This window comes from Scyliorhinus torazame, chromosome 10 (genome assembly GCF_047496885.1).
Source record: "Scyliorhinus torazame isolate Kashiwa2021f chromosome 10, sScyTor2.1, whole genome shotgun sequence".
In the NCBI taxonomy this organism is placed as follows: Eukaryota; Metazoa; Chordata; class Chondrichthyes; order Carcharhiniformes; family Scyliorhinidae; genus Scyliorhinus; species Scyliorhinus torazame.
The window spans coordinates 159,207,091-159,233,973 of NC_092716.1; the positions used below are offsets into that span (position 1 = coordinate 159,207,091).

At 47.4% G+C, this 26,883-nt stretch overlaps 1 protein-coding gene across 5 annotated transcripts in view; it reads right to left on the minus strand.

The window, feature by feature from the left end:
- LOC140430996 (activating molecule in BECN1-regulated autophagy protein 1-like) overlaps nt 1-26,883 on the minus strand; it is a 629,857-nt gene that overhangs the window by 253,961 nt on the left and 349,013 nt on the right. For all 5 annotated transcript variants that reach the window (XM_072518877.1, XM_072518876.1, XM_072518878.1 and 2 more), the window contains one exon: nt 20,142-20,330. In XM_072518877.1, coding sequence (XP_072374978.1) covers nt 20,142-20,330 — 189 coding nt within the window. The remainder of the gene's footprint in view (nt 1-20,141; nt 20,331-26,883) is intronic.

Here is a 26,883-nt window from a genome sequence, read left to right on the forward strand (position 1 = left end):
AAACGTACAGTTGGAGGATAGTGATGAGGATAGTGAGAAAGAGCGTCATAGTCGAAGGCTTGGTGGGGATCTATTTAAATATGTCCAAGCATGGCCAAGGTTTGATGAGGAGGAGGTGGAAGCCTTTTCCATTTCATTTGAGAAGGTAGCTAAACAAATGAAGTGGCCACAGGACATGTGGGTATTACTGATTCAAACAAAGCTGATAGGTAGGGCTCGTGAAGTGTTTGCATCACTACAGGAGGAGGTATCTGGGACGTATGAGGAGGTGAAAAACTCCATCTTAGGTGCATATTAACTAGTGCGTGAAGCCTACAGACAAAGGTTTAGAAATTTAAGGAAAGAATTTGGTCAAACATACATCGAGTTTGAAAGGCTCAAACAAAGTAATTTTGATAGGTGGATTGGATTGGATTTGTTTATTGTCACGTGTACCGAGGTACAGTGAAAAGTATTTTTCTGTGAGCAGCTCAACAGATCATTTAGTACACGGGAAGAAAAGGGAATAAAAGAAAATACATAGAAAAAATAGGTGGTTAAGGGCTTTGAAAATAGACCAAACGTATGAACCTCTCAGAGAAATTATGCTTTTGGAAGAGTTTAAAAATTCAATTCCTGATGTAGTCAGAACTCATGTGGAAGAACAGAGGGTTAAAACTGTGAGATTAGCAGCAGAAATGGCAGATGATTATGGTTAAGTTCATAAATCAAAGCTTGGTTTCCGACATCAGTTTCAGCCTGTGAGGGAAATACTCTAGTGGTAGAGGCAAAGGTGATCTGATAGGGGATAATAAGGAGAGTACCTCAGATTAAAAAAGAAATCCAGGAGGGTGGAAAAGAAATGAAAAGTTTCAAATGTGTTCACTGTAATAAACTAGGCCATGTAAAGTCAGTGTTGGTGGTTGAAGAAAAGCACTGGGAAGGCTGATGTGGTAAAACAGGACAAGACAGTGGGGTTTGTTAAAGTGGTAAAGGAATGGCACTATTTGGGGTAACGGACGAGCCAGGAGTGCAGGAGGCAAAAGAGGCCGGTATCCTGGCCTTTGCGTCCCTGGTAGCCCGGCGGAGGATCTTGCTATTATGGAAGGACGCGAAGCCCCCCAGTGTGGAAGCCTGGATAAATGACATGGCAGGGTTCATTAAGCTGGGGAGGATAAAGTTTGCCTTACGAGGGTCTGTGCAGGGGTTCTTCAGGCGGTGGCAACCGTTCCTAGGCTATCTCGCGGACCGTAAGGAGGAGGTCAGCAGCAGCAGCTGCCCAAGGGTAGGGGGGGAGGGGGGGTCTCTTTCGGGGGGGGAATTTGGGTGGGTGGGGGGGGGGGGTCTTCCCTACGAGTACCTTTGAATGCCATATGGGGGGATACTGTATATGGGGAAACCCAGTGTAAAAGTTTTGTATAATTTTTGACTGTTGTGTTTGTGTTTCTTTCTTTTTGTAATGGGGGGGAGGGGGGTTCGTTAAAAATTTTGTTGGAAAATTTGAATAAGCATATTTTTTTTAAAAAGTGGTAAAGGAAAGCCCAAGTGAAGCGAAGGAGGTGCAAAAGATTGTACAGCCTGATCAAGAGATGATTGATAAGAAGGTGCCAGATCTCTTTAAAGAACTTACTTGTGTGGGTGAAGTTTACTCATGTGTATCAGGAGGAGCAGGTAAAGAAGTCACAATTTTAAGAGATACGGGAACTAGTCAATCTTTAATGGTAAGAGATGAGGAGTTATGCGGTTTGGGAAGAATGTTGCCAGAAAAGGTGGTAATATGTGAAATTCAGGGTGAGAGGAGTAGGGTTCCATTATATAAGGTAAGGTTGGAAAGTCCAGTGAAGAGTGATGAATGGTAGTGGGAGTAATAGAGAAACTATCTTGTCCAGGAATACAGTTTAACTTGGGTAATGAGATAGCTGGATCGCAGGTGGGAGTGATGCCTACTGTGGTTGATAAGCCAGTGGAAAATCAGACAACTGAAGTGTTGAAGAATGAATATCCTGGGATTTTTCCGGATTGTGCAGTAACAAGGTCGCAAAGTCACAGGTTAAGACAAGAGGACAAATCAGAGTGAAGATAAATTTGACGTGCAATTATCAGAAATTAGTTTTGATCAGATGGTTGAAAAAGAACAAGAATAGGTGGAGGATGAGGCGGATATTTTTAGTTCATGAAAATTGGCCGAGTTACAACAAAAAGATGTAGAAATAAAACAGATGTATCAGAAAGCATACATGGAAGAGGAATCTGAGTGTACAACAGAGTTTTATTACCGTAAAAGTGATGTCTTGATGAGAAAATGGAGACCTTTACATATGCAGGCGGATGAAAAGTGGCATTGCCGGTAGGGTATAGAAAGGAGGTGTTGTGAGTTGCACATGCGGCACCAGTGGAAGTCATTTGGGAATAAGGAAAACTCAAGCTAGAATCCAGAAATATTTTTATTGGCCTGGACTACATAAAGATGTAGTTAAATTTTGTCAATCATGTCACACATGTCAAGTGATCGGGAAACCTCAAGCAGTGATAAAACCAGCACCCTTAATACCCATTCCAGCATTTGAGGAATCTTTTACAAGGGTCCTAATTGATTGCGTAGGACCGCTTCCTAAAACGAAAAGTGGGAATCAATATGTTTTGATGATAATGGATGTGTCTACTAGGTTTCCAGAGGCCATTCCAGTATGTAATAGTACAGCTAAAAAAAAATGGTGGAGGAGTTACTTAAATTCTTTGCTAGATATGGACTACCCACAGAAATACAATCGGATCGAGGATCAAATTTTACCTCAAGGTTATTCAAAGATGTTATGGACAGCTTCGGAATAAAACAATTTAAATCAACTGCGTACCATCCAGAATCGCAGGGAGCGTTAGAAAGGTGGCATCAGACATTAAAGGCAATGTTGAGGGCTTATTGTCAAGATTATCCAGAGGATTGGGATAAAGGAATTCCATTCGTACTGTTTGCAATTAGGGATGCACCTAATGAGTCAACCAAATTCAGTCCATTTGAACTAATTTTTGGTCATGAGGTAAGAAAGCCACTTAAATTGATTAAGGAAAAATTGGTGAGTGAGAAATCGGAAATTACATCATTGGATGCAATGTTAAATGTTAGGGAACAATTAAATAGAGCAGGTGAATTGGCTAGACAGCATTTAAAAGTTGCACAAAATGTGATGAAACGGGTAGCGGACAAGAAATCCAAAGTTTGTAGTTTTGCCAGTGGAGATAAAGTTTTAGTGTTGTCACCAGTGGTAGATGAACCTTTAAAAGCAAGGTTTTGTGGACCGTATCAGATTGAAAGGAAATTAAGTGAGGTGAATTATGTGGTATAAACACCAGATAGAAGGAAGACTCACCGAGTGTGTCATGTGAATATGCTTAAAAGGTACTTTCAAAAGGAAGGAGAGAAAAAGGAGGTTTTAATGATTCTAACTCAAAGTGACGAAACAAATCCAGATGACTGTGAATTTGACATACCTCAAATTAAATTGGAAAATGAGGATGTTCTTAAAAATTGGGATCAATTGAGTTACCTTCCAGAGGAAACACGGACTGACCTGAAAGAGTTATTGATATCACATGGGCATATTTGTGGAGATAAATTGGGAAGTACTAAAATGGTTATACATGATATAGATGTGAAATGCTGTTCCAATCGAACAACATCCATACAGACTTAACCCTTTAAAATTGGCACAGGTTAACAAAGAGATTGAAAGTATGCTTAAAAATGGCATAATTGAAGTGGGTTGCAGCCAATGGAGCTCACCCATAGTGATGGTACCTAACCCAGACCGCACTCAACGGTTGTGTGTGGACTATAGAAAGGTTAATGCAGTTACAAGAACGGCCTCTTATCCTATCCCACGTTTGCAGGATTGCATTGAGAAAGTGGGACAATCAGCTTGTATTTCCAAACTGGATTTATTTAAAGGTTACTGGCAGGTACCTTTATCCGAAAGGGCGCAGGAAATTTCAGCTTTGTGACTCCAGATGGTATATAACAATTCAAAGTTATGCCATTTGGCATGAGAAACGCCCCAGCCACATTTCAACGGTTAACTAACAAAGTTGTTTCAGGATTACCAAATTGTGCGGTATACATCGACGATCTGGTAATTTTCAGCCAGTCATGGACAGAACATTTGAAACATCTGATGGGAGTTATTCGATCGACTTCAGGAGGCGGGTTTGGTGATAAATCTAGCCAAAAAGTGAATTCGGAAAGGCCCAAGTCACTTTCCTTGGCCACACATTCGGACAGGGTCGAATGGTCCCACGGGATGTGAAAACAAAAGTTATTGGGGAGTTTCCAATACCCTCGACATGACGGGAAATAATGCAATTTCTGCTATGAGTGGATTTTACTGGAAATTTGTACCCAATTTTAGCAGTGTGGTCGCTCCACTGACGGACTTGCTCAAGAAGCGTAACAAATTCCAGGCATTTGACAGCCTGAAGGCTGTGTTAACCACTGCTCCTGTGTCAGCCATCCCAAATTATACGAAACCATTCAAAGCGGCGGTTGATGCGAGTGATGTGGGTGCAGGTGCGGTGCTTCTCCAAGACGACGATGAAGGGCTAGAGCGGACTATTGGTTATTTTTCAAAGAAATTGAATTCTCACCAGAAAACGCATTCCACGATAGAGAAGGAGACTTCGAGTTTGGTGCTGGCTTTGCAACATTTGCACATTCAGGTGACCAGCAATCCGTCTGACACCGTTATATGTACTGATCATAATCCGTTGACGTTTTTGGAGCGATTCCGGAATAACAATGCATGGCTGTTTCGCTGGAGTTTATTGTTGCAGCCATTTCATTTAAAAATAGTACATGTGACAGGACGAGAAAATGTGATAGCCGATGCTTTGTCACAAATGTGATGAATGGAAGCAATTTCAGTTGGAGGAAGAAAAAAGAAAAGGACTATATTATTATACCTGTTTGCGTGTGTTGTTTTTTGAAACGAAAAAGTATATTTACTGTGTGCATTTCTTAAAGGACAGTGAAAAGGTGAAAAATGAAATCATCTTGAAGTTGATGGTTTATTGTATTTTCTTGGGGGGAGGTGTCATGTGAGAGTACCTTTAAGAAATGGATGTTTACAAATGGGTGTGTATATAAATATCTGTAGTGAGGGTATCTTTAAGAAATGGGTGTTTTCTACTGCAATGATGTGAGAGTGGGTGGAGCTGGGCTGTGTCAGCTTTTTACTTTCGTTTTAGGCTGTTTGCTGCAGGGTGTGTTTTAGTTTCGTTTTCAGAGCTGGATAGCTGCAGTCACAGCCAGAAGGTGCATACATCTCTCTCTGTAACCTAAAGGCTGTAAATCAATTTTGGTGAATTAAAACTAATAACAGTAGAGACTTTAACCTGATGTTCTGGTAAAAGGTGTTCTAAGTCTTATGGATGTTAAAAGGAAAGCTTAAAGGATTACTTCATGTTGTATTCTTTGGGGGGTGTATTTGAATTAATGGTTGCTAAGGTGTTCACTGTATGTTTTAAAAAGGTTAACTTGAGTTCATAGAATAAACATTGTTTTGCTTTAAAAAATACTTTTCCATTTCTGCTGTACCATACCTGTAGAGAGTGCCATGTGCTCCCCATACCACAATCTATTAAAAGTTGTGGGTCAGGTGAATTCTATGATACACTTTGGGGTTATCTAAACCCTGGTCCATAACAGAAGATAGGAAGAGTTTTTTCAACATATAAAAGGTAAAAGAGAGACAAAAATAGACATCGGACCACTGGAAAATGTGGCTGGAGAAGTAATAATAGGAAACAAAGAAATTGCAGATAAACTGAGTGGTTACTTTGCATTAGTCTTCACAGTGGAAGACACCAGTGGGATGTCAGTGCTCCAGGAGAATCAGGGAGCAGAGGTGAGTGCAGTGACCATCACTAAGAAGAAGATTCTCGGGAAACTGAAAGGTCTGAAGGTGGATAAGTCACCTGGAGTGGATGGACTACACGCCAGTGTTCTGAAGGAGACAGCTGAGGAGATTGTGGAGGCTTTGGTGGTGAACTTTCAGAAATCACTGGAGGCAGGAAGGGTCCCAGAGGACTGGAAAGTGGCAAATGTAACACCCCTGTTTAAGAAGGGAGGGAGACAGAAGACGGGAAATTATAGGCAGGTTAGCCTGACTTTGGTCATTGGTAAGATTTTAGAGTCCGTTATTAAAGATGAGATCGCGGAGTACTTTGAAGTGCATGCTCAAATGAGACTGAGTCAGCACGGCTTTGTCAAATGAAGGTCATGTCTGACAAATCTGTTAGAGTTCTTTGAGGAGGTATCAAGCAAGTTAGACAAAGGAGAACCAGTGGACGTGATTTATTTAGATTTCCAGAAGGCCTTTGACAAGGTGCCGTATAGGAGACGGTTAAATAAATTAAGAGCCCATGGTGTTAAGGGTAAGATCCTGGCATGGATAGAGGATTAGCTGACTGGCAGAAGGCAGAGAGTGGGGATAAAGGGGTCTTTTTCAGGATGGCAGACGGTGACTAGTGGTGTGCCACAGGGGTCTCTGCTGGGACCACAACTTTTCACAATACACATTAACGATCTGGAAGGAGGAACTGAAGGCATTGTTGCTGAGTTTGCAGATGATACAAAGATCTGTAGAGGGACAGGCAGTATTGAGGAAGCAAGGGTGCCGCAGAAGGATTTGGACAAGCTAGGAGAGTGGACAATGAAGTGGCAAATGAAATTAAATGTGGAAAAGTGTGAGGTTATGCACTTTGGAAGGAGGAATTTAGGCACAGACTATTTTCTAAATGGGGAAGTGCTTAGGAAATCAGAAGCACAAAGGGACTTGGGAGTCCTTGGTCACGATTCTCTTAAGGTTAACGTGCAGGTTCAGACGGCAGTTAGGAAGGCAAACGCAATTTTAGATTGAATGTAATTCAAGAGGGCTAGAATACAAGACCAGGGATGTACTTCTGAGGCTGTATACGGCTCTGGTCAGACTCCATTTGGAGTATTGTGAGCAGTTTTGGGCCCCTATCTAAGGAACGATGTGCTGGCCATGGAAAGGGTCCAGCGGAGGTTCATAAGAATAATCCCTGGAATGAACAGCTCGTGCTATGAGGAATGGTTGAGGATTCTGGGTCTGTACTCTTTGGAGTTTAGAAGGATCGAGGGGGGATCTTATTAAAACTTACAGGATACTGTGAGGCCTCGATAGAGTGGACGTGGAAAGACTATTTCCAGTTGTAGGAAAAATTAGAACCAAAGGACAGAATCTCAGACTAAAGGAACGATCCTTTAAAACAGAGATGAGGAGGAATTTCTTCAGCCAGTGGGTGGTGAATCCGTGGAACACTTTGCCACAGAAAGCTGTGGAGTCCAAATCACGGAGTGTCTTTAAGACAGTGTGTGATGAACGGTTACTGCCTTATCATCATGTACGGCGATGTCCCTTTTAAGACCGGGCTTGGAACCCTGGGGACTCCGCCTCTGGCCCCGCCCATCTGGGAGCCATACATAAAGGCCTGCCTCATGGTCTGTGTAACAGTCAGCTCTCGTCTCTAGCTGTAGTGTAGTTATTAGTCTAATAAAGCCTTCTTTACAGTTTAATCTCTAAGCGTCATTATTGAGGGTACCTCAATTTATTAGACTAAACTAGATTCAGGATGGACGCAGGCCTAAAACCCGAGAAGGTCAATCTGGAAGCACGAACGCCGGAGGCAAAGGAAATGTTTCAATACTGGCTGCGGTGCTTCGAGGCCTACCTGGACTCCGCAGAGATTCCCATCCTAGGGCCACGCAAGCTGCGTCTACTCCACGCCCGGGTGAGTCACAGAATCTCCGCCACGCTCGAAAAGGCGACGACTTATGAGGAAGCGATTGAGTTGCTCCGCAAGCGGTTTGTCAAACCCGTCAATGAGGTGCACGCCCGGCATCTGCTCTCTACCTGCCGGCAGCGCTTGGGGGAAATCGCTCGACGAGTTTGTTGAAAAACTCACCGCGCTTGCCAGGGACTGTGACCATCAGGATGTGACAGGGGAAGTCCATATGAACCTGCATATCAGAGATGCTTTCTTGTCCGGCATCCGCTCGACCTACATCCGGCAGCGGCTGCTCGAAAACGGGGCAAAAGACCTCCAGGAGACGCTAATGCTTGCCTCCTCGCTGGAGGTGGCCCGACATAACTTGGGTACGTACCCCGCGGACTCTGCCAGCCCCCCCCGGACTTCCTCAGACTCAACCGTATTACAGGCCTGCGCCACGCGGCGACCCGCTCACCATGGGGGCACACCATGCTACTTCTGCAAGCAGGGCCAGCACCCACGCGCACGCTGCCCAGCCCGCTCCGCGATCTGCAGCGACTGCGGGAAGAAAGGGCACTTTGCGGTCTTCCGGGTGCGGCGATGACCAGCTAAGTCGCACGTTTCGGCAGCTCCCGGTGGAACGGACTTTTGGGCTCTTAATAAGAGCCCCAACGGCAATTTTAACGGCTAGAAGCACTGTGCGGTAAACCAGAAGGGAATCCCCCCTGGAAACGGATGGAAAAAGGAGAGGGAAGTGGCCAGATTGCAGTGGATCCTTTGGAGCAGCGGCAAGGAAGGCAAGCAAGAACCAAAATGGTGACGGAAGGTGGCAGTTTAATATGGGGCCCTGAACAACAAGAGTTTTTGAAATGTTGCGTGGAAGAACTTAAAAAGGAAATGAAGAAGGAGCTGTTGGCCCCGATATTACAGGCGATCGAAGGGCTAAAGGATGAGCAAAAGACCCAGGAGCGGGAGCTTCGGGTCGTGAAGGCAAAGGCTGCCGAGAACGAGGACGATATACAGGGCCTGGTGGTGAAGACGGAGATGCACGAGGCACACCATAAACGATATGTGGAAAGACTGGAGGTGCTGGAGAATAACGCGAGGAGGAATAATTTAAGGATTCTTCGTCTTCCTGAAGGTGCAGAAGGAGCAGACGTCGGGGCATATGTGAGCACGATGCTGCACTCGTTAATGGGAGCGGAGGCCCCGGCGGGTCCGCTGGAGGTGGAGGGAGCATACCGAGTGATGGCGCGAGGACCGAGAGCAGGAGAAATTCCTAGAGCCATAGTGGTGAGATTCCTCCGTTTTAAGGACAAAGAGATGGTCCTTAGATGGGCAAAGAAAACTCGGAGCAGTAGGTGGGAGAACGCGGTGATCCGCGTATATCAAGACTGGAGTGTGGAGGTGGCGAGAAGGAGGGCGAGCTTTAATCGGGCCAAGGCGGTGCTTCACAAAAAGAAGGTAAAATTTGGAATGCTGTAACCGGCAAGACTGTGGGTCACATATCAAGGGAGGCACCACTACTTTGAGACGGCGGATGAGGCGTGGACTTTTATTGTGGAAGAAAAACTGCAATAAGCGGGTTATTAAAAAAGAACGTTTGAAACAAAGTGGTGGGGCGAGTATGGGGGGGGAAAAAAGGGGGGGAAAGATGAGTTTTATGTTATTAATCCTGCGATGTGGTAACTTTTCTCTCTTCCACAGGTGGTGGTGGAGGGAGGAAGGGAGGTGGAGGAGATGGGGCGTTGGCCATGGGGGGCGGGGCCAAAAGGGAAGCGCGGGCTTTGTTCCCGCGCTATGATAATCATGGCGGGAATAGGGAAGCAGGAAGGAGGGGGCGTCGCACGGTGCGAGCCGAGGTCACGGGGGGAAGCCGAGGTCACGGGGGGGAAGCCGAGGTCGGCCAGAGTTTGCTGACTTCTGGGAGCAACATGGGGGGTGTAACTACGCTAGTGGGGGATCTAGCGGGGGGGGGGGGGGGGGTGGGAGGGGGGAATTACTGGGTTGCTGCTGCTGGGAAGAGGGGGGAGCCGGAATGGGGTGGGGTGGGCGGGGGGGCACCGCCTGGGGGGGACACAGCTGCGTGGGAACCGGGTGAGGAGCTGGAAAAAGGGGATGGCTAATCGACAAGGGGGGGGGGGGGTAAAAAGCTCCCCAACCCGGTTGATCACATGGAATGTGAGAGGGCTGAACGGGCCGATAAAGAGGGCACGAGTACTCGCACACCTTATGAAACTTAAGGCAGACGTGGTTATGTTACAAGAGACGCACTTGAAACTTATAGACCAGGTTAGACTATGCAAAGGATGGGTGGGGCAGGTGTTTCATTCGGGGCTAGATGCGAAAAACAGGGGGGTGGCTATACTAGTGGGGAAGCGGGTTATGTTTGAGGCAAAGACCATAGTGGCGGATAGCGGGGGCAGATACGTGATGGTGAGTGGCAAATTACAGGGGGAGGCGGTGGTCTTGGTAAACGTATATGCCCCGAACTGGGATGATGCCAATTTTATGAGGCGCATGCTAGGACGCATCCCGGACCTAGAGGTGGGAAAGTTGGTAATGGGGGGAGATTTTAATACGGTGCTGGAGCCAGGGCTGGACAGGTCGAGATCCAGGACTGGAAGGAGGCCGGCTGCAGCCAAGGTGCTTAAAGATTTTATGGAGCAGATGGGAGGAGTAGACCCGTGGAGATTTAGTAGACCTAGGAGTAAGGAGTTTTTGTTTTTCTCCTATGTCCACAAAGTTTATTCGCGAATAGACTTTTTTGTTTTGGGAAGGGCGTTGATCCCGAAGGTGAGGGGGACGGAGTATACGGCTATAGCCATTTCGGATCACGCTCCACATTGGGTAGACTTGGAGATGGGGGAGGAAACAGAAGGGCGTCCACCCTGGAGAATGGACATGGGACTAATGGCAGATGAAGGGATGTGTCTAAGGGTGAGGGGGTGCATTGAAAAATACTTGTAACTCAATGATAACGGGGAGGTCCAGGTGGGAGTGGTCTGGGAGGCGCTGAAGGCAGTGGTTAGAGGGGAGCTGATATCAATAAGGGAACATAAAGTAAAGCAGGAGAGTAGGGAACGGGAGCAGTTGCTGCAAGAACTTCTGAGGGTGGACAGGCAATATGCGGAGGCACCGGAGGAGGGACTGTACAGGGAAAGGCAAAGGTTACACGTAGAATTTGACTTGCTGACAACGGGTACTGCAGAAGCACAGTGGAGGAAGGCACAGGGTGTACAGTATGAGTATGGGGAGAAGGCGAGCACGTTGCTGGCCCATCAATTGAGGAAAAGGGGAGCAGCAAGGGAAATAGGGGGAGTGAGGGATGAGGAAGGAGAGATAGAGCGGGGAGCGGAGAGAGTGAATGGAGTGTTCAAGGCATTCTATAAAAGATTATACGAAGCTCGGCTCCCGGATGGGAAGGAGAGAATGATGTGCTTCCTGGACCGGCTGGGATTTCCTAAGGTGGAGGAGCAGGAGAGGGTGGGACTGGGAGCACAGATCGAGATAGAGGAAGTAGTGAAAGGAATTAGGAGTATGCAGGCGGGGAAGGCTCCGGGACCGGATGGATTTCCAGTCGAATTTTATAGGAAATATGTGGACTTGCTTGCCCCGATACTGATGAGAACCTTTAATGAGGCGAAGGAAAGGGGACAGCTGCCCCCGACTATGTCGGAGGCAACGATATCGCTTCTCCTAAAGAAGGAAAAAGACCCGCTGCAATGCGGGTCCTATAGACCTATTTCCCTTCTAAATGTAGACGCTAAGATTCTGGCCAAGGTAATGGCAATGAGGATAGAGGATTGTGTCCCGGGGGTAGTCCAGGAGGACCAAACTGGGTTTGTGAAGGGGAGACAGCTGAATACGAATATACGGAGGCTGCTAGGGGTAATGATGATGCCCCCACCAGAGGGGGAAGCGGAGATAGTGGTGGCGATGGATGCCGAGAAAGCATTTGATAGAGTGGAGTGGGATTATTTGTGGGAGGTGTTGAGGAGATTTGGCTTTGGAGATGAGTATATTAGATGGGTACAGCTGCTGTATAGAGCCACGATGGCGAGCGTGGTAACGAATGGACGGGGGTCTGCGTATTTTCGGCTCCATAGAGGGACGAGGCAGGGATGTCCTCTGTCTCCATTATTGTTTGCACTGGCGATTGAGCCCCTGGCAATAGCATTGAGGGGTTCCAGGAAGTGGAGGGGAGTACTCAGGGGAGGAGAGGAACACCGGGTATCTCTTTACGCGGACGATTTATTGGTGTATGTGGCAGACCCGGCGGAGGGGATGCCAGAGATAATGCGGATACTTGGGGAGTTTGGAGAATTTTCAGGATATAAGCTGAACATGGGGAAAAGCGAGCTGTTTGTGGTGCATCCAGGGGAGCAGAGCAGAGAAATAGAGGACTTACTGTTGAGGAAGGTAACAAGGGACTTTCGCTACTTGGGGATCCAGATAGCCAAGAATTGGGGTACATTGCATAGGTTAAACTTAACGCGGTTGGTGGAACAGATGGAGGAGGACTTCAAGAGATGGGACATGGTATCCCTGTCATTGGCAGGGAGGGTACAAGCGGTTAAAATGGTGGTCCTCCCGAGATTCCTCTTTGTGTTTCAGTGCCTCCCGGTGGTGATCACGAAGGCTTTTTTCAAAAGGATTGAGAAGAGTATCATGAGTTTTGTGTGGGCCGGGAAGACCCCGAGAGTGAGGAAGGGATTTTTGCAGCGTAGTAGGGATAGGGGGGGATGGCGCTACCGAGCCTGAGTGAGTACTACTGGGCCGCCAACATCTCAATGGTATGTAAGTGGATGGGAGAAGAGGAGGGAGCGGCGTGGAAGAGATTGGAGAAGGCGTCCTGTAGGGGGACTTGCCTACAAGCCATGGTGACGGCGCCGTTGCCGTTCTCACCGAAGAAATACACCACAAGCCCGGTGGTGGTGGCTACTCTGAAAATTTGGGCGCAATGGAGACGGCATAGGGGAAAGACGGGAGCCTCGGTGTGGTCCCCGATAAGAAATAATCATAGGTTTGCCCCGGGGAGAATGGAGGGGGGTTTTGGAACATGGCAAAGAGCAGGAGTAACACAATTGAGAGATGTTTGTAGATGGGACGTTTGCAAGTCTGGGAGCGCTGATCGAAAAATATGGGTTGCCCCAAGGGAATGCATTCCGGTATATGCAACTGAGGGCTTTTCCGAGGCAACAGGTGAGGGAATTCCCGCAGCTCCCGACGCAGGAGGTGCAGGACAGAGTGATCTCAAAGACATGGGTGGGGGATGGTAAGGTGTCAGACATATATAGGGAGATGAGAGACGAGGGGGAGATTATGGTAGACGAGCTGAAAGGGAAATGGGAAGAAGAGCTGGGGGAGGAGATTGAGGAGGGGCTGTGGGCTGATGCCCTAAGTAGGGTAAACTCATCGTCCTCGTGTGCCAGGCTAAGCCTGATACAATTTAAGGTGTTACACAGGGCGCATATGACTGGAACACGGCTTAGCAAATTTTTTGGAGTAGAGGATAGGTGTGCGAGATGCTCGAAAAGCCCAGCGAATCACACCCACATGTTCTGGTCATGTCCGGCACTACAGGGGTTTTGGGTGGGGGTGACAAAGGTGCTTTCGAAGGTAGTGGGGGTCCGGGACGAACCAAGCTGGGAGTTGGCTATATTTGGGATTGCAGAAGAGCCGGGAGTGCAGAAGGCGAGAGAGGCTGATGTTTTGGCCTTTGCGTCCCTAGTAGCCCGGCGCAGGATACTGTTGATGTGGAAGGAAGCCAAGCCCCCGGGTGTGGAGACCTGGATAAATGACATGGCAGGGTTTATAAAGCTGGAACGGATTAAGTTCGTCCTAAGGGGATCAGCTCAAGGGTTCACCAGGCGGTGGCAACCGTTCGTCGAATACCTCACAGACAGATAGAGGGAATGGAAAAGAAGAAGACAGCAGCAGCAGCCCGGGGGGGGGTGGGGGGGGGGGGGGGGGTGGGGGGGAGGAGGAGGAACCAGAGGGATTCTCAGGGATGTTAATATATAAGTATAATATGTACAGGTTGTTGTTATAGATAATTGTATCTTGGACTGTTAAAACATATTTTTGGAGAATATTTATCTGGGACAAGGCAGTTGCCATTTAGTTTCGTTTTTGTTTTTGTTTATATATTATTTATTTCTTGTTTATAAAACTGGCCATTGTTATTTATATTGTTATATTACTGTGTAAAGGATACACAATGTACTGTGATGGTTGGCCAAAAATTTTCAATAAAATATTTTTTGTAAAAAAAAGAAAGGGCACTTTGCGAGGGTCTGCCTGGCCAGACCCAGGGGCCAGAAAAACAAAGAACAGCTGGCCCGAAAATCAGGCTCTCAGGTCCGCAGGCCTCACAATGCTGCTGCGCACGGACCCGACACGCCCTCTTCTGACGCGTCATCAGCCTCGTGCGAACCATGGGAGCGGCCATCTGGTCGGCGGCCAGCTTCTCGACCCGACACGTGCGACCGACGGCAGCAGCCATTTTACGACTGACGACTCCGACTACCCGCAACTGGGTGCGATCACCCTCGATCAAACTCAGCCTAAACACCTGCAGAACTCCATGATGCAGGTCCAGGTCAACGGGCACGACACTGCATGCCTCTTCGACTCCGGGAGCACGGAGAGCTTTATCCACCCTGAAACGGTAAGGCGCTGCTCCCTACACACCCATCCCGCATCCCAAACCATAGCCCTCGCATCTGGGTCCCACTCGGTACAAATCACGGGGTACTGTATTGCGGATCTCTCGATCCAGGGTGCCAAATACACCCGTTTCAAATTTTATATCCTCCCTCACCTCTGTGCCCCCCTGCTGCTCGGACTGGATTTCCAGTGCAGCCACCGAAGCCTGACACTGAAGTTCGGCGGACCCTTGCCCCCCCCTCACGGTGTGCTGCCTTGTGACACTGAAAGTCGCACCCCCCTCGCTATTCGCTAACCTCACTCCTGACTGTAAGCCCGTCGCCACCAGGAGCCGGCGCTCCAGTGCCCAAGAGATGGCTTTTATCAAGTCAGAGGTCCAGCGTTTACTGGGAGAGGGGGTCATCGAGGCTAGCAACAGCCCTTGGAGAGCGCAAGTGGTGGTAGTCCGGTCCGGGGAGAAGAAACGGATGGTCGTGGATTATAGCCAGACCATAAACCGATTCACGCAGCTTGATGCGTACCCCCTTCCTCGCATCGCGGAAATGGTAAATCGGATCGCCCAATACGGAGTCTTTTCCATGGTCGACCTCAAATCTGCCTACCACCAGCTCCCCATCCGACCGCCCCTATACTGCCTTCGAAGCAGCCGGCCAGCTCTTCCACTTCCTCAGGGTCCGCTTCGGTGTCACAAATGGGGTCTCCGTCTTTCAAAGGGCGATGGACCAAATGGTGGACCAGTATGGTTTGCGGGCTACATACCCGTACTTGGACAATGTCACCATCTGCGGCCATGATCAGCAGGACCATGACGCTAACCTCAAAAAGTTCCTCCAGACCGCCCGAGCCCTTAGCCTGACCTATAACGAGGGCAAATGCGTTTTCCACACCACCCGGCTGGCCACCCTCGGCTATGTCGTGGAAGACGGGGTCCTAGGTCCCGACCCCGACCGCATGCGCCCCCTTAAGGAACTCCCTCTCCCCCGCAGCCTCAAGGCCCTCAAACGGTGCTTGGGGCTTTTCTCATATTACGCCCAGTGGGTCCCCAAGTATGCGGACAAAGCCCGCCCACTCCTAAAGACCACCACTTTTCCCTTCTCGGCTGAGGCTGAATTGGCCTTCAACCGCATCAAGGCTGACATCACCAAGGCCGCCATGCATGCGGTGGACAAAACCATCCCTTTCCAGGTAGAGAGCGATGCATCAGACATCGCCCTGGCTGCTACCCTCAATCAAGGAGGCAGACCAGTAGCGTTCTTCTCCCGAACCCTCACCGCCTCCGAGGTTCGACACTCTGCAGTTGAAAAGGAGGCACAAGCCATTGTGGAGGCTGTGCGGTGCTGGAGACACTACCTCGCCGGTAGGAGGTTTACCCTCGTTACCGACCAACGGTTGGTCGCCTATATGTTCGATAACACGCAACGGGGCAAAATAAAAAACTATAAAATTTTGAGGTGGAGAATCGAACTCTCCACCTACTCGTACGATATCAAGTATCGTCCAGGGGAGCTCAACGAGCCCCCAGATGCCCTGTCCCGCAGCACATGCGCCAACGCGCAGGAGGACTGCCTGCAAGCCATCCACAATGACCTCTGCCACCCGGGGGTTACCCGGCTCGTCCATTTCATCAAGTCCCGCAACCTACCTTACTCAACCAAGGAGGTCAAGGCCATGGTCAGGACCTGCCAAGTCTGTGCGGAGTGCAAACCGCACTTCTATCGGCCAGACAAGGTTCGGCTCGTGAAGGCCTCGGGCCCCTTTGAGCGACTGAGCGTGGACTTCAAGGGGCCCCTCCCATCCACCAACCGTTATGCCTATTTCCTCACCGTGATCGATGAGTTCTCCCGTTTCCCATTCGCCATTCCCTGCACCGACATGACCTCAGCCACGGTGATTAAGGCACTGCACAGCATCTTCACCCTGTTCGGTTTCCCTGCTTATATCCACAGCGACCGGGGTACATCGTTCATGAGCGATGAACTGCGTCAGTATCTGCTCAGCAAAGGCATCGCCTCGAGCAGAACGGCCAGTTATAACCCACGGGGAAACGGGCAGGTGGAGAGGGAGAACGCGACCGTGTGGAAGGCTGTCCTTCTGGCCCTGCGGTCGAGAAATCTCCCAACCACCCGCTGGCAGGAGGTCCTACCCGATGCCCTACACTCCATTAGGTCACTCCTCTGCACGGCCACGAATGAGACCCCTCACGACCGATTGTTTCTCTTCCCCAGGAAGTCTACCTCCGGGGTCTCGCTTCCACCTTGGCTGATGGCTCCGGGACCTGTTCTTCTCCGGAGGCACGCGAGGACCCATAAAACGGACCCCTAGTTGAAAAGGTCCGACTGCTCCACGCCAACCCCAGTTCCGCCTACGTGGAGTACTCCGACGGCAGGCAAGATACGGTTTCCCTCCGGGATCTGGCACCCGCTGGATCCTCCACCACAGATGCCCCTTCCCGCGCCGCGCCCCTGCAGGACCCGTCGCGCCCTACAACACACCCCCTTCCGGCCCTACCACCCATTGGTAAGCTCCTAGATAGATAGGTTCTTGATTAATAAGGGGATCAGGGTTCATGGGGAGAAGGCAGGAGGATGGGGATGAGAAAAATATCAGCCATGATTGAATGGTGGAGCAGACTCAATGAGCCAAGTGGCCTAATTCTGTTCCTGTGTCTTACGGTCTTATTGTCGCAGGACTTGTATTTCAGAGGTTCAGGATAATGACCTGGGGACCCAGGTTCGATCCCACAATGGCAGGTATGGAATTTAATCTCAATAAAATATCTGGAATTTAAAGTCCAACGATGACCATAAAACCATTGTCAAGGGCGGCACGGTAGCACAGTGGTTAGCACTGCTGCCTCATAGCTCCAAGGTCCTGGGTTCAAATTCAGCCTCGGATGACTGTGTGGAGTTTGCACTTTCTCCCGTGTCTGCGCGGGTTTCCTCCGGGTGCTCCGATTTCCTCCCACAGTCCAAAGATGTGCAAGTTACGTGGATTGGGCGTGCTACATTTCCCCTTAGTGTCCAAAAGGTTAGGTAGGGTTATTGGGTTACAGGGATAGTTTTGAGGCGTGAACTGTTTCCAAGAGCCGGTGCAGACTCGATGGGCCGAATGGCCTCCTGCACTGTAAATTCTCTCATTCTGTAAAGACAAACTAAGGCACTTCACAGGAGCATTAGAAACCAAAATTGTGGGCAGCACGTGGAGCAGTGGTTAGCACTGCTGCTTCACGGCACCGAGGATCCGGGTTCAGTCCCGGGTCACTGTCTGTATCAAGTTTGCACATTCTCCTCGTGCCTGCATGTGTTTCCTCAGAGAGCTCTGGTTTACTCCCTTTCTCTTTTCCCAATTGTTTGGTTTTCCATTCAGGGCAACACAGAAGTTCAAAACCATGCCAGATGGGGAACACCGTTGGTGGGTGGGGCTCTTATTTGGGGAGGCGGGGTCAGGGGTGTGTCCCATACGGGGCTCTATCCAGGTATTTATCATAGGTATGCTGACAATGACCCAGGACTGGGATCGAACACAGGTCCTCAGTGCTGTGAGGCAGCAGTGCTAACCACTGCACCACCGTGCCAACCTTCTTTTTCTCCCTCTAACTCTTTCAGAATAACTCTGAGTGTAAAACTGGCAGAACCATCCGAAGTTAGCGATTTAAACCACTTTGTCCAATAGTTGGCAACACAGTACAATTACCCAGTGGAAGTCTGTTTTTAAATTTAGAGTACCCAAGTATTTTTTCCAATTAAGGGGCAATTTAGTGTGGCCAATTCGCCTATCCTGCACATCTTTGGGTTGTGGGGGTGAAACCCACACAAACACAGGGAGAATGTGCAAACTCCACACAGACAGTGACCCAGGGCCAGGATCCGAACCCGGGTCCTCAGCGCAGTAGACAGCAATGCTAACCACTGTGTCACCGTGCTGCCCGGTACAGTGGAAGTTGATACTTCTGGACAATTGCTGGGTAAACTCTTACCTGAGAACTTCTGAGAGGGGTTCCACAGCGCATCTTTGGGGTACCCTCCAAATCTGACGGTGAGGGCTAGGATGTTACAGGCCAACAATTTTATTTCAGTTTCCATTTTTCAGTTCGAGAGAGTGACTAATTTGGACAGTTTTATGCAGAGCTCATACCCATGAGAACTGGATCAAAACTGCTGAAAGTAAGTTCGCCACCAAGTCCTTAAAATCAATGAAGGCAAAATCGGTGACATATAATGCAAGAAATGCATGTACAAAAAGAGTCCACATGGCTCTTCATGGCTTCCCTGTGTTTTTTTTATTCGTATTGGTGGGAAAGCAGTTATACTTTGATTTTGGGGTTAACAATCCATTCAACAATTTCAGTGTGAATGGTTGTGATGCCAGCAAAATTGGATCTCGCGGGCAGAAGTTTAGTATGTGGATGATGATCTGACTAGGATGGCCAGTCACAATTCATGCTGCTTCGCAAGTTCCACTTGTAGAGGAAGTGGCCACATCTTCCCTGGTCCATCCTAAAGCGGTTGGTTGAAGGTTGTCCGAATTTCACTACTCGGGTCAGTGACCAGGTAGCAGTTGGTAATGTCTGCAGTAAATCAGGAGGTATGCCATCAAAAGATGGGGTTGTCTCAGTAAGTTTTGGGAGTGTTTTCAGGAGTGTTTTGGGGCTATGAGATTTCAGATGAGCGTGTGGGTTTTCTTTTTCATGTCCTGGATCAGTGAGAGCGCTTTGTTAGCTCTCAGCTGGTGGTGTTCCTTGAGGGGGATTGTTTCCCCCAAGGACGTCAGGAGGTTCAATGTGTGCTAGCACTGGAAACCATTGGAGCTGTGTTAGTTTCAAAGTCCCATAAATAGTCTTCATGACTACTTGGATGTGGATGTCTACCATAGATACATAGAAGATAGGAGCAGGAGGAGGCCTTTTGGCCCTTTGAGCCTGCTCCACCATTCATCACGATCATGGCTGATCATCCAACTCAATAGCCTAATCCTGCTTTCTCCCCATACTTTGATCCCATTCTCCCCAAGTGCTACATCCAGCCGCCTCTTGAATATATTCAAAGTTTTAGCATCTACTACTTCCTGTGGTAATGAATTCCACAGGCTCACCACCCTTTGTGTGAAGATGTTTGTGTGCGCGGCTCCTATCTAGTCTAATCTCACTTGCCTGCTTGCTCCTCCTATGCGCTAATATTCTCTTTTCCAAGCCAATTTCTGTTATTGACTTGATCTGCTTTCAAAATTATTTGTGGCAGGAAAGTTCAGGTTTAAGTCGCAGAATCAAAAATTCTTCCTAACTTGCCCTTTTAATTTTTATGATTATTTTAAAACATTGCTTTCTTGTTACTATCTCAATGAATAGAAACAATCACTATTTATCTTCTCATAATCCGGAAAACGTCTATGAGGTAATCCCTTAAAAAGCGCAGACTCATTTTCATTATTACAGCTTCATAACTATAGCCTCATTGTTTTTGTAGTCTAAGGGATGCTGTATAACCTATTTCACTAAACCCCAAAGCTCATGTTTTTGTATTCAGAAACATTTATTAAAAAAATGCTTGTTTTAAGTGACAATTAGGTAAATTATTCTCATGAAACAGAGAAACTGGACTTTAACTCTGAACAGAAGAAAAGGAAATTATACTAAATGATGGGCTACAGAATACTAAAAGTGAAAAATAGACTTGAAAAAAAGTGTGTATTCTTTGGAATATACTCACCAAATCGCTTAGTATACAAAATTTCCCCCAGGTTATGTGGAGCAAGGGAATACACTGCTAAGATGCCTTCATCTGGAAATCCGCGCTGACTACTGGGAATGAATGCAGCCAGAAGCTGTCCATCTGCTGAAATATCACAGCTTGCATCGTTGTAGATCTTGCAGTTTTGGACTAGGACATTGACTGAGGCTAAAGATTGGGAAAAACAAAGACAAAATCAATATCAATAGAAATACAAAAAAGTTGTGCCAAATAATTTTAAGTCAGAAAAAAGTAAAAGTTTGATCTATTTTAAAGCTTATACATACATATTTATTTTATGTGCATTACCCTGCAGCTGAAGAATATTCAGGAAGAGAGGAAATGTGTTACGACCAGGCAGTCAAGAAGAAATAGGCATCTTGTGTACGAGTTGCAAGTGCATCTCACTCTTCAACCTGTGTGAAGCCATGGTTTATCTAGGGAGCCAGTGCCAAATATGGAAGGAAGGGGTGGGAAAGAAGCATGGAAGAGCAATAGTGATGGAAAATTCGATTGAGGGGACCGGGGAGAGCATGCACAGGCATTTCTGTGGCTGCAGATGTAAATTGAGGATAGTGTGTTGCCTCCTTGATGCCATGGACTTTAGATTCTTGGGACATCAGGATCAGATTTAGGGGAGATGGACCTGTACAGCCGGACAAGCTGCACCCAAACAGGGCCAGGTGGCTCCTTGAGGGGTAATTTGCTAGTGCTATTGGGGAGGGGTTAAATTAACTTGGCACAGGTGTGGGAACTAGGATGTAATACTAGAGATGTATATCCAAGTGCAAAGAATATTGGGGGAGGATAGTATTCGTGTAGAAAAGAGTAAATTATTAGGTGGGTTCAGCATAAGTAATAAAGCCTAAATTAGAGTTTCAGTGCATGTATGTAAATGCTCAGTGTGGCAATAAGATTAGGAGTTGCAGATACAGATAGCCACATAGCCATGCAGAAACATGTTGTGGCAATAACAAAAGATCGGGCTCAAAGGTCAAGACTGGATCTTAAATATTCCTGGATACAAGGTGCCCAAGAAAGATAGGAAAGGGGGAACAGTGGCAACATTGATTAAGGAGAACACTGCAGTGCTAGAGAAAGAGGATGGTCAAAGCCAACATAGAATCATAGAATTTACAGTGCAGAAGGAAGCCATTCGGCCCATCGAGTCTGCACCGGCTCTTGGAAAGAGCACCCAAGCCCACATCTGCACCCTATCCACGTAACCCAATAACCCCACACAACCTTTTTGGACACTAAGGGCAATTTATCATGGCCAATCCACCTAACCTGCACATCTTTGGACTGTGGGAGGAAACCGGAGCACCCAGAGGAAACGCACGCAGACACTGGTAGAACGTGCAGACTCCGCACAGACAGTGACCCAAGCTGGGAATCGAACCTGGGACCCTGGAACTGTGAAGCAACTGTGCTAACTACTGTGCTACCGTGCTGCCGCCATCTATTTGGTTAGACCCGAGGAACAAACATGGTGCAATGACATTGCTTGGTATAGTCCATAGGTCACCAACTAGTGGGAAAGATGCAGAGAACTGCAAGAATTATAGAGCAGTTATAATGGGGGACGTATTCAAATATAGACTGGGATAGCTGCTGTGCAGAAAGGGACAAGAGTTCCCAGAGTCTATACAAGAAAATTGTCTACAAGAGTATGTTTCCAGATTTTGTAGTATTTGGGCGATGATTGTGAGGGCTAGTACCCTGATCCCCTGCCAAACTGCACACCTACATCAAAAGGAGAAATCATGGTTTTTGGTAGTGTAACAGAGAGAGGTTGATGAGGGTAATGCTGTTGACGTGGTGTACATGCACTTCCAAAAGGCATTTGATAAAGTGCCCAACAAGAAATTTAATTCCAACATGAACTGTTTCAGTTCTGATGAAAGGTCACAAACCTGAAACATTAATTGTTTCTCGCTCTACAAATGCTGTCTAACCTGCTTAGTTCTTCCAGCATTTTCTATTTTTATAATAGAGTGAAATCTGTTACACGGGTGAATGGTATCAGTGTGGTGGGATATGAGCTCACACTGGTAAGTGCCTAGAGTGCCAAATCTCACCCATATCACTGCAGGAAAGTATCAACTAATCACTTCTCTGAAGGACAGCACAGTTAAGTTATCACAAACCAGTTTTACAGTGGCACTATGGGATGGATTCCCACCTGTCTTTTTGGAAAGATGAGAAATCAACATATCAGTTAGCCTGTAGGACTAATCTCAATTCACAGAATGCACAGTCAGAAGGTATTATTGCTTAATTAAGGAGAGCATTTCAGTGAAGTTAATTCCCAAGCTACACATTATATAGCACAAACAGATGCAAGAATGACATTCTTAAAATGAACAATGATGTTAGTCCAGAAAGAAAATCTAACCGTTTAACAATGCTGTCTGGCAAGTCAAATGTAATAATAATAATAATTGTTTATTGTTACAAGTAGGCTTCAATGAAATTACTGTGAAAAGCCCCTAGTTGCCACATTCCGGCGCCTGTTCGGGGAGGCCGGTACGGGAATTGAACCTGCGCTGCTGCCTTGTTCTGCATTACAAGCCAGCTGTTTAGCCCAATGGCCCTTACATTCATATTTTCAGAAGAAAATATTTTACGAGATTATAAAGGTACTTACATTCAAGTCAAAGGATCAATTTTCCCATAACTAAAGCATTCAGCATGTCAGACACAGTTGTGTTTAAAAGGAGATAAGGAGAAAATACAATCTTTCAGCGTGATACTTGAAATGACATTCTAATTGGTGGTTAGTGTGGTTCAGTTAAAAAGTATTCTTTCAATTTTATTGGTGCTACGGCAAGGAGACAAAGAGAACTATAGTTGCCTGGAAATAAAATGTTGGATGTCTTCATTTTGCAAACAACTTTAAAGCTGCATTTTGGTTTAAAAAATCCTATTAAAAAATATTTGTACATCTAGCTTTGTAGGTAATATATAATCACTCCACTAGTACTTAAACATATGGGAAACATAAAACTCTCATGTTAAACAGGGCATACACCAGCAACCTGAAAAAGCACACATTAGCCAGGATCATTTTCACTAATCATAGAATCCCTATAGTGCAGGAGACCATTTGACCCATCGAGTCTGCACCAACCCTCCGAAAGAGCACCCTACCTAGGCCCACCCCCTGCCGTATCGCCGTAACTCCACCTAACTGTTAGACATTAAGGGACAATTTAGCATGGCCAATCCACCTCACCTGCACATCTTTGGGTACCCCCTCAGTGCTGACGGGAAGGGAGTTGCAGGATCCTTTGACACTTTGATCCCTTGACACTGAAGGAATGGCGATATAGTTCTAAGCTTGTGGTTTGGAAGGGAACCTCCAGACAGTGGAGTTCGCAAGCATCTGCTCGCACTGTCCCCCCAAGTGTTAAAATGTCACATGTTTTGAAGGTGCTGCCAAAGGTACATTTTATGTCCACCACACTGCTGCTACCGTGGGTTAGTTATGAAATTACTGTGAAAAGCCCTTTGAAGTCGGTGTATGGGGTGCCGATCAGGAGGGCTTCACCGTTCTAGATGATATCACATAACTCCACAGACTCTGTGCAGACAAAGTCCCGTCTTCAGATTGAGGATACCCTCCATTGCGTTGTGTGGCACTACCATTGTGCAAAATGGGATAGATGCAGTACAGATCCAGCAACCCAAGACTGGGTATCTGAGAGACGCTGTGGGCCATCAGTAGCAGCAAAATTGTACTCGGCCACAATCTGTAACCTAATGGGTCAGAATATCCCCCACTCTACCATTACCACTAATCCAGGGATCAGCCCTGGTTCAATGAAGAGTGCAGCAGGGCATGCCAGGAGCAGCACCACTCACACCGAAAAATAAGGTGTCAACCTGATGAAGCTACAACGCAGGGCTACTTGCATGCCAAGCAACATAAGCGATCCCACAACCAATGGATCAGATCCAAGCCCTGTAGTCCTTTCATATCCAGTTGTGAATCTCCCCATCCTCAATGATGGGAGCAGTCCAGCACGTGTAAAACACACAAGGTATTCAGCCAGAAGTGCCGAGTGGATGATCCATCTCGGTCTCCTCCAAAGGTCCCCAGCATCCCAGATGCAAGTCTTCAGGCAATATAGAACATAGAAAATACAGCACAGAACAGGCCCTTCGGCCCACGATGTTGTGCCGAACCTTTGTCCTAGATTAATCATAGATTATCATTGAATTTACAGTGCAGAAGGAGGCCATTCGGCCCTTTGAGTCTGCACCGGCTCTTGGAAAGAGCACCATACCCAAACTCAACACCTCCACCCAACACCAAGGGCAATTTCGACATTAAGGGCAATTTATCATTGGCCAATTCATCTAACCCGCACATCTTTGGACTGTGGGAGGAAACCGGAGCAACCGGAGGAAACCCACGCAGACACGGGGAGGACGTGCAGACTCCGCACAGACAATGACCCAAGCCGGAATCGAACCTGGGACCATGGAGCTGTGAAGCAATTGTGCTATCCACAATGCTACCGTGCTGCCCTTAAGAACAAATAAATCTACACTATATCATTTTACCGTCATCCATGTACCTATCCAATAGCTGCTTGAAGGTCCCTAATGTTTCCGACTCAACTACTTCCACAGGCAGTGCATTCCATGCCCCCACTACTCTCTGGGTAAAGAACCTACCTCTGATATCCCTCCTATATCTTCCACCTTTCACCTTAAATTTATGTCCCCTTGTAATGGTGTGTTCCACCCGGGGAAAAAGTCTCTGACTGTCTACTCTATCTATTCCCCTGATCATCTTATAAACCTCTATTAAGTCGCCCCTCATCCTTCTCTGCTCTAATGAGAAAAGGCCTAGCACCCTCAACCTTTCCTCGTAAGACCTACTCTCCATTCCAGGCAACATTCTGGTAAATCTTCTTTGCACCTTTTCCAGAGCTTCCACATCCTTCCTAAAATGAGGCGACCAGAACTGTACACAGTACTCCAAATGTGGCCTTACCAAAGTTTTGTACAGCTGCATCATCACCTCACGGCTCTTAAATTCAATCCCTCTGTTAATGAACGCGAGCACACCATAGGCCTTCTTCACAGCTCTATCCACTTGAGTGGCAACTTTCAAAGATGTATGAACATAGACCCCAAGATCTCTCTGCTCCTCCACATTGCCAAGAACTCTACCGTTAACCCTATATTCCGCATTCATATTTGTCCTTCCAAAATGGACAACCTCACACTTTTCAGGGTTAAACTCCATCTGCCACTTCTCAGCCCAGCTCTGCATCCTATCTATGTCTCTTTGCAGCCGACAACAGCCCTCTTCACTATCCACAACTCCACCAATCTTCGTATCTTCTGCAAATTTACTGACCCACCCTTCAACTCCCTCATCCAAGTCATTCATGAAAATCACAAACAGCAGAGGACCCAGAACTGATCCCTGCAGTACGCCACTGGTAACTGGGATCCAGGTTGAATATTTGCCATCCACCACCACTCTCTGACTTCTATCGGTTAGCCAGTTCGTTATCCAACTGGCCAAATTTCCCACTATCCCATGCCTCCTTACTTTCTGCATAAGCCTACCATGGGGAACTTTATCAAATGCCTTACTAAAATCCATGTACACTACATCCACTGCTTTACCTTCATCCACATGCTTGGTCACCTCCTCAAAGAATTCAATAAGATTTGTAAAGCAAGACCTACCCCTCACAAATCCGTGCTGACTATCCCTAATCAAGCAGTGTCTTTCCAGATGCTCAGAGATCCTATCCTTCAGTACCATTTCCATTACTTTGCCTACCACCGAAGTAAGACTAACTGGCCTGTAATTCCCAGGGTTAACCCTAGTTCCTTTTTTGAACAGGGGCACGACATTCGCCACTCTCCAATCCCCTGGTACCACCCCTGTTGACAGTGAGGACGAAAAGATCATTGCCAACGGCTCTGCAATTTCATCTCATGCTTCCCATAGAATCCTTGGATATATCCCGTCAGGCCCGGGGGACTTGTCTATCCTCAATATGATTCACTCCACGTGATATCAAGAAAACGGCTGAAGGCACTGGATACAGCAAAGGCTATGGCCCTGACAATATTCCAGCAATAGTACTGAAAACTTATGCTCCAGAACTTGATGCGCCCCTAGCCAAGCTGTTCCAGTACAGCTACAATACTACCAACTTCACAGAAATTTGAAAATTGCTCAGTTATGTCCTGTACACAAAAACCAGGAGAAATCCAACATGGCCAATTACTGCCCGATCAGTCTGCTCTCAATTATTAGTAAAGTGATGGAAGGAGTCATCAACAGTGCTATCAAGTGGCACTTAGTAATAACCTGCTCACTGACACTCAGTTTGTGTTCCACCAGGTCACTCAGCTCCTGACCTCATTACAGCCTTGGCTCAATGTTGGACAAAAGATCTGAACTCAAGAGGTGAGGTGAGAATGACTGCTCTTAACATCAAGGCAGCATTTCACGAGTGGATGTGACAATGCAGAATGAGGACATTTGGCCCAACGAGTCTGCACCGAATCGGGCTCCCACCGTATCCCTGGAAACCCATAATCCCACTTCACCCACTCATCCCTGGACACTAAGGGGCAATTTAGCACGGCCTATCCACCTAATTTTTGGACTGTGAGGAAACTGGAGCACCCGGAGGAAACCCATGCAGACATGGGGAGAAAATGCAAACTCCACACAGAC